At 49.1% G+C, this 8,329-nt stretch overlaps 1 protein-coding gene across 2 annotated transcripts in view; it reads right to left on the reverse strand.

The window, feature by feature from the left end:
• Positions 1-6: 6 nt before the first annotated feature.
• The window catches only part of tmcc3 (transmembrane and coiled-coil domain family 3), a 35,747-nt gene continuing 27,424 nt past the window's right edge, over positions 7-8,329 (reverse strand). For both annotated transcript variants that reach the window (XM_017411483.3, XM_017411484.3), the window contains exons 2-5: positions 2,435-2,605; positions 1,574-2,337; positions 1,098-1,233; positions 7-374 (exon numbers count right to left, since the gene is read on the reverse strand). In XM_017411483.3, coding sequence (XP_017266972.1) covers positions 69-374; positions 1,098-1,233; positions 1,574-2,337; positions 2,435-2,605 — 1,377 coding nt within the window. In that variant the 3' untranslated portion in view covers positions 7-68. The remainder of the gene's footprint in view (positions 375-1,097; positions 1,234-1,573; positions 2,338-2,434; positions 2,606-8,329) is intronic.

Raw genomic sequence — 8,329 nt, forward strand, 5'->3', positions numbered from 1 at the left:
GGGTGGGGTGGGGTGGGGGGTAAGGCTACATGTAAACTCCCTCCGGCTCTCCCTCCTGCTCCCGCGGATCAGTGCGGGAGGAGCAGTCGTTCCAAAGCGCACTGCAGGTGTTCCCAGTTCTTCCACAGCAGCGCCAGCACCGACACGCCCACGCAGGTGAGCGCCAGGTGGAGGCGGCTGCGCAGCAGCGGCGCGGTGAACTTGGCCGCCGTGGAGACGCACACCAGGATGACGGTGACGATGGCGAGCATGATGTTGATGCACTTCCCCAGCAGGACCCGGGCGTCGGTGTTTTCCAGCTGCACCGTCTGCTGCTGCTGCTGCTGCTGCAGCTCCAGCTTCGACACGCGCGTCTGACACGACTCCAGCACCTCCTGCACGGAGACACGCGGTCAGGTCAAAGGTCAGAGGTCAGTGGGTGGAGCAGGCTCGCACAGACTAGGTATGACCTGAAAACAGACTTTGAGCACTTAGTGTGTTCTATTAGAACACTAAGTGTGTTCTAATAGAACACACTTAGTCTTTTTAACATTCGATCCACATTGAGTCCAACTCTCGGTGCTGGAGGGGGTTCAGATTCATTTTGGCCACCAACAAAATATTTACTGGTTCTGCCTGAAAGCCTTCAAGGAATGGATTTACATGTCTTACTTTCTGAGACTCTAAACATAAAATGTAATCTCTTGTTTACTTTACTGACCCTTGGGGGAAAAAATGTATACAAGAAGGTCTGAGCAGCAAAAATAAACACCTCAAGATGTAATTTTAAAAACTATATTACAAAATATTTAGCAGAACCCCTCCAGCTGCTGCTGCCCTCGAAACACGATTAAATTAATCAGCCTAAAATAACTTTTAAAAACAGATAGGAAAAGGGAGACAAATACAAGAGAAATCTCAGAACTTAGCTTCCACTCCCGAGGTGTTAATCCTGCAAATGGTTTTTGTTTTTGTTCCAAAAAAGGCGAAAAAAAAGGATAAAATACATGTATTACCCAAAATCAAACACCCCAAACTTAAAAGACCTGCTTCAGGCAGCGTTCTTCTTTCTATTTGAGAGAAATGAAAAAGTTATTCAAACAGCCATCTGTGGTTACCTGTATGTCTCTGGCCCTCTCGTAGGCCTGGTAGGCCACCTTCTCCTCGATACTGGCCAGCTCTTGCTTCAGATTACTTGTCTCGTGCTGGTGGAGCTCCGTCAAGTCATTTAGCTGGTCCTCGAAGCGCTCATACCTGGCAGACAGAAACCCCCACACACACACACAGAAGAGAGAGCCAGAAACAATACATAATTAAGAGTGTGTGTGGGCACAGCGTAGTGCAGCAGCAGCTGGAAATGCCTGGTTGACTTAGTGACAGTCTGCTGGTTTGTGTCAGCTCTGCCATTTATTCACGCAAAAATGTAAATCATAACCACTTCAACTGTCAGGAACCTCGGTAAAGATGCAGAAAGTAAATATGTTAGCTGGGTTCTGTTTTAACCTGGCTTATTGACCAAACAAAACAAAACAAGAACCATAGTTACCACCAGGAGTGAGTGATCATTCTTTAAATGTCTTCTGGCGGTGCTCACCTGAATCTCTCCTCCTGCATCAGCTGTGTAAAGTAGCTGTGGTCTCCTTTGAACTGTGCGTTCATCAGCTCGATCTCCTCTGCCAGCTGAGTCTGAGCCTCCCTGATCTCCTGCACCATTTCCAGGACCTCCACCAGACGCCCGTTGGACTCTGACCGCTGTCCTCCTGACCCAGACTCCGCAGCCAGGTTCCCGTTCGAGTCGGCTGAGGCCGACGTCCCTGTGGAGCACTCGTCGTCGCTCTGGTACTTCGTGGTTTTGGCTACCGTTGTGGCGCTGCCGCTCAGGCCCCTGGTGCCGGCCTCGGCGTGCAGCCCCGAGCCCGCCTCCATGGAGTTCTTCATGTGGGCGATGTTGTCCGCGCTGCCAAACTTGTTCCTGATGAGGTTGGCGAACTCGCGCGGCTTGTTAAAGAAGAACGGCGACACGCCCGGTCCGATGGTCTTAACCTTGTCCAGCGCCGGGTGTTGCCCGGTGCCGCTGAAGTCCAGCAGGCTGCCCTCTTTGCTGTGAGTCCCAGATTCTTTGCCGCCTCCATCTTTGTGGCCGTGCTTGCCGTTGGTCTCGCTGTCCTTCATGCGCCGGTGGTACTGCTCCAGCTTCTTCTGCAGCCGAGCGATGCTCTGCGCCGACTTCTGGTTCTTCTTTTCGAACACCTGGCGTATCCGACCCACCTGCTGCTTGTCGGCATTGTTCACCAGCTTCAGGTACTCGGCGACGTTCTGGTCCCGCGCCGCCTGCTCCACCTTGATCTGCTCCGTCACCTACAGCCCGACCACACAACAGAAAATGTAAACGTTTCGGTTTGCTTGCAGATTTACAGAGTAGAAGAAGAGTTCTAAAAGCAGGCCAGCGTTTAACCTTGAGGATCTTCTGTTGCAGGGTGTCGATGCCCAGCGCCCCCTTCGTGAAATCAACGCCAACGCCGTCACGCCCGACGCTGTCGACCACGTCCAAGTTGGACTCGGAGCCGCCGCGGCGAATGGGCACCGGGATGCTGAGGATGTTGGCGTCGCAGCCGCTGCGCTCGGCCTGCAAAACACAGCGGCTTACATTTTATCAACCTAATACTGTCTATGAATCTTTTAACGTCCTAAAAATACAAATAAAAAATAAAAACAGATGTGAGACGCTCTGCTGCATCATCTTGTCAGTGACAACAAACGATCTGTGTTTAGAGGACAGCTTCTTTCATCCTCTTGTGAGTCACATAATGAGTACACCTACAAGGCTGGCAGGAAAGACGGGAAATCTGAGCCCAGAGCGGGAAAATAAATAAACAGGACAGTTTAAGAAAACGCCAGAGGTGCCGGCTTGAGAGGATTCTTCTGTTCCGGCTGCAGGGAACCAGAGAAAAGGCAGCTGATGGGACGATAAAGCTGTCTTACAATAATCCCTCAGTGAAGCAGCGAGGAACCCGGGGCGCCAAACAAACAGCCCCCGGAGCTTCTCGTCCTCTGTATCGACAAAAGAACATTACATAAGGAAACTGAAAATATTAGTGAGCCTAATTACCACAGGAGCAAAAGCACACACACACACACGAGCGAGCTTCTAACATCCCTTGAAGGCAGGTCTTTTGTTCTTTTTGTCCCTCCCCCCCACAGACAGAGAGGAGCGGAAAACGCCGCGGCTACAAAGCGTCCTGCACAGTCAGCGTTCGTCCTAACTTGGGGTAAATTAACAGACCCGCGGCAGCAGAACGCAGACGGGGCGCGGCGCTCGTGTTGTCACTCCAAACACTCTGAGATCATCGCCCTGTCGGCCCGAGGCTTCAGGTCATCACGACAGCCAGAGGTCAAGCTGTCGGCACGTTTGGATTGTTGCAGCTTCTCAGCAGCATGTGACGAGCTAGCGTCCTTAAAAAGCCTTATAAAAAAATACTAATAACAGAAGAATTCCTCCTCTGTTTCAAATAGCAGAAAGCGCTGCATGAAAACACTGCAAACTTTCCATTTTCCCCTCCCTCCGTGGCTGCCTCTCGCCCTCAAACAGCCGCGACACTTTGGATTCGAGCGTGCAAATCCTCTGCCGTCGGTGCGCCGCGCTCTGCGCTCAAAGTAGAGTCGGAGGCCACACACAGACCATATGTCCGGGAGGACACGCATGCCTGCGTTACAGAGCGGATATCTGGTCCCCTTCTCATCCTGTGACCCCGGCCTGCGCTCGTGGCATTTACGGAATTATACAGATGGGTGGACATGGAGCCAAAACACACAAGGGCATGGGTCCACGGGGAAGTGAAAAGGGAACGCATACCGGAGCTGACTCGTTTTTAGTCCGGGCTATACGTAACGAGCTTTGAAGCTCATCGGCTCTGTTCTGTTTCTTTTTATGAGGCTAGAAAACACAAGTTTAAACAAGAAGACTTGGGATTTGGTCTACTATAGGGGAGCTGCTACTCCTCTGTAGTAAAAGGAGTCAGCTGAAGTGTTTCTGATTAGCATGCCTTCCGAACGCCTCCTCTTGGAGGAGACCCCCGGGGGGGCAGATCAAGAACTCGCTTGAGGGATCTCATATTCTCTCCGGCCCGGGAACGCCTCGGGAATTCCCCCAGGAGGAGCTGGAGCGTGTCGACAGGGAGCGAGAGGCCTGTGTTTCTCTCCCGGACCTGTTGCCCCCACGGCCCGAAGACGGACGGATGAGTATTTGACAGCGGTGAGAGAAAAACCTTCAAGAGACCATTAAAGTTTCTCTTTCTTTACTTCGAAGGGAACGTTTGAAGCAAATATTAAATTAGTAAACTGGCAAAAAACTATTGAAGTCGAAGCGCCTGAGATGCAACAGAAAAGTCAGAGGGTTTCATAGCAACTGTCTGAGGGATGTCAGGGGATCGTTTAATGTGAAGGAGGCATTTTCAGAGGACTGCAGCAGTTTCTAACAGTTTTATTGTCTTTCAGTCGATCCGGTACTTAAATAATGCATCAGCCTGAACCGACAAACAGCCTCGCTGTCTAATCTTTGAAAAATGTCTCCTTAGGGTCGCTCACGACAAAGAGAGTCCACATTTGAAGCTTTAGCTTGTGAAAAATACAAGATGGAGCAGGAGAGGTGTCAGACCGAGGGGCCGGGGAGTCGTTTGCGTTGGTTTGCTGTATTCAAATTGAAAGAGTAGAAACTGGAGACGAAGCTCGGTCTGTGTGTGTGTGTGTGTGCACTGTAAACGAAAAAAAGACGAAGAGTGCAACTCAAACTCCCACTGAGCCGGCTCATCCGACACGGGCTTCGAGTGGGGACCTTGCTGCAGGGGCGACAACGGCAGCCTGGCAGAGAAACACGGGGGGGGTCGTGGTTTGAAGCCCGCCGTGCGTTCTGACGTGCTTCTGTGTCCGTCCGCAGCTCGGCGAAGGAGAGGGACGAGGGACGGGGGGGCGAGGGGACAGAGCGGTGAGCTGTTTGTTCCTGCTTCCAACTCATCGGTTTGTTTTCCACCGACATGAGCCAAACCCCTCCCCTCTCCCCCGTGAACAACATGATCCGCCCCATCTCATTTAATAAGCGTTACTTTGAAACACGCAGACACGGCACGCTGCATTTTGTCAAAAACCAATCGGCTGCTGCCTGCTGGAATAAACAGATCGATCCAATGTTTTTTTTTTTTTCCAATCAACTCAAGGCCATTTGTGGACAATTTAAAGCCCCTCTTACATAAGATAAAACACTGAACGTCAATGTTGTTTATCAGTGTCAACAAAGGTCACACAGGAGGCTGGACGCAACGACATTTAACCCCGTGGTAAATATTAATGAGCTGAGGTGTCACGCTCCGAGAACGCATAATGAAAGGTCAGAGCTGCTAAAGTAAGTTACATTAAAGCAGCTCTCTTCATGCAGAACAATTTAAAAGAATTATTATTCATGAGATTATTAAAATACAGCAATCATCCCCTCTGTGTAACTTGGTAGTTTTAAAGATAAGTATTTGTATATTTTACACCCTGTAACCTTCCGGCCACGTAGCTTTCTCGGCCATTTTTGTGCATGTGTTTGTTATGTGCACGTCTAAGCTCATCCATTTTATTCACCTGCTTCTCCGTTTTGGGGTCGCGGGGATGGGCCTGTCCAGGGTGTCCCCCCCGCCTCTCGCACAGTGACGGCTGGAAAAAGGCACCAGCTCCCCGTGACCAGGATAGGAAAAAAAGCGGGTACAAGAAAATGGATGGATGGATTTTTGACATTTGAAAACCAATTCCGAATATTCAGTGTCCGCGATGGGATTTGTCTAAAAATAGATTTTACCTCCCACCCCTAACTACCACACCAATATCTATAAAACTGACTGCGTTCTAGCCATTTTTGTATTCGCTCTGGTCGACTAGCAGTGGCGCCCATCTTGAATCGGTTGTACAGGTACTTTCATAGAAATCCAGCCAGTGGTTCATGGGATATTTTGCTAACACAGCAGACAAATGAACCCACAAGCATGAACATTATACAGCCGTCTAATTAATTTTCAGAGAGCAGATACGGTTTGACCAGAAATGAATTGCTTAACTAAATAAATAAATAAACAAACAAACGCTCAATAAGATAATTGAGTGCCTATTTGTGTTAGAGAGGCCTGTAAGAGCGGAAACAATTCATTTGGCACACTTGATTCTGTATTGGTCTTCTCTCCATTTAATGAGCGCTTAAAGCAGAGAGTGGAACAGATTAAACCACATTAGTCACCCATTAGTCGGCCGTAACGGCGCGCGGGGCCACCGTAAACCAGCAGCGCGTCGGGATTATTGTTTTAAAACCGACCGTGCGTTGGGAGCGCTGCGGAGGAAACAATCCCGATAAGCAGATTCAGTGGGAGAGGTGTTCACACTGACGACATAATGGAGTCGTGCGGACGAGCCGGCTTGCACGTGGACGGAAGAGATCAATACCCTCGTGACAGCGAGGCCGCGCAGATCCTGACTTCGTACGACACTACTCGATGTAACCATGACAACAGCACTGACAGCGGAGGAGACATGAATTCACCAGCAGTGAATAGCAATTTCAAATATCCACAGCTCAACGGGAGCGATGTTTACATTGAAACGATCGGACGTACGTGACGCCGAGTCTTCCACGCATTCTTGGGCCTGAAGGGGAAAAGAAGAGGTGAAAAATGGACCACTGTGAGAGCGAGCTAAAAACACAAGAGCGCATTACTCGAGAAGAAAAGTCTGACGTTCGGCGTTTTGTTTTGTTTTTCTAAGCGAAAAAAAAAAAAGCTCCTGCCTTGTTCATCGTTCTGACCTCCTCCTACACCCAGAGCACAAAACACAGCAGCTCTTCGGCTGAATATGGAGATGTGCTCTCAGACATCGTTCAATCCAGCAAACGCTGCTAGATTTGCCAAGGCCACTCTATCCCAGCAGCTCAGAGAGAACAGATCTCGTTTTCTTTTTTCTTTTCCCCCTGCCTGTGCTTCCTGAGGGCTTCAGCGAGCATCACGCTGCTGAAGGAGATGGCCACGTGAACCACCTGTAGCTGGACTCAGACCTGTTCAGCCAACAAGGAACGCATCAGCTGTTGAAATGTTAAACAGGAGAAATATAATCTGGTTGGTGGCGAATAGAAAAACTTTTTTTTTAAAAAACGAGCGGCGTCCGGTGAAACGAGACATTTTCCTTGATGCGAATTAGACCGGAGAGCCTCCTGCCCTGGAGGGGAGCATCCTGAGGGGAGGAGGAGCTGGCACATAAAAACCACCTCCTCCTCAGAGACTGAACAGAGACAGATACCCAGAGAATAAACAGAGAGTACAAACAGCCACAGAAACAAAACAATATGGAGCAGGAACACTCTTTAAATAAGTACAAGTTAGCTTGTTTACATGTGTATTTACTGCTCTCCTGGTTAGACTGTTGACTGTTATTATTGTTTGTCTTAGTGTTTATATAACTAAAGTAGTTAATGATATTTACAGAAACTTGACCTGTTAGTCATAAAGAGCAGATGACCTGGGTCTCCTTTGCCCTGCCTTCAGCTATCAGGATTTCACTGCACACACACACACACACAAACACACACCTGGACTGAGGCCAGTTTAAGGTGGGGCAGAGGCAAAGCAAACGCCACGCATCACTGCCTCGCTGTAACAATGACTGAAAGCCGACTGACTTCAAGTCTGAACACACAGCTCTCCCCTCACACACACACACACACACAACCGGGATCAGGCAGAGCGGGGCACGTTCCTGGTTTACTCCAGATGTGCGCCCGACGCAAACGTCACTTTGCTTTTCATGATTTCAGATTCACAGCTGACCGACTTTCTCCCTTTTAACGAAGCTGCTGTCAGCGTCATATTTACTTCTGCTTTCTAAGCCACCTCGAGTCAATAACCCTGTAACTTAGGCGTCAGACTAGCCTGTATCATCTGCTTCCTTGAAGGAAATTTCTTCGCTTGACCGTTCAGATTCGCCCGATATCCAGGAACCCTTGGATTACTGCAACTGATTTTAGCTTTTATTAAAAAAAAAAAAAAAAAAAAAGATGAATAAATAGGTGAATATAAATGTGCCTGTGTGTGAATAAACACATTATAGTGACTAATGTTGGAGAGCAGAACAAGATCGGGGCTAACTGTTAGCGACAATCAGGGTAATTTTGGCAACTGGTGGGAAAAAGAAATTACTAGCCGTGAGGAAAGGAAGCGAGCAGGACACCTATCTGGATTGATCTGGCTGTTTTGAGTCAAGAACAGAGAATTTGAGTCACTCTTCAGTGCTCTACAAATATTTTCATCTCCTTCAATTTGGGGGGGGGGGGGGGGGG

Source organism: Kryptolebias marmoratus, linkage group LG18, assembly GCF_001649575.2.
Source record: "Kryptolebias marmoratus isolate JLee-2015 linkage group LG18, ASM164957v2, whole genome shotgun sequence".
In the NCBI taxonomy this organism is placed as follows: Eukaryota; Metazoa; Chordata; class Actinopteri; order Cyprinodontiformes; family Rivulidae; genus Kryptolebias; species Kryptolebias marmoratus.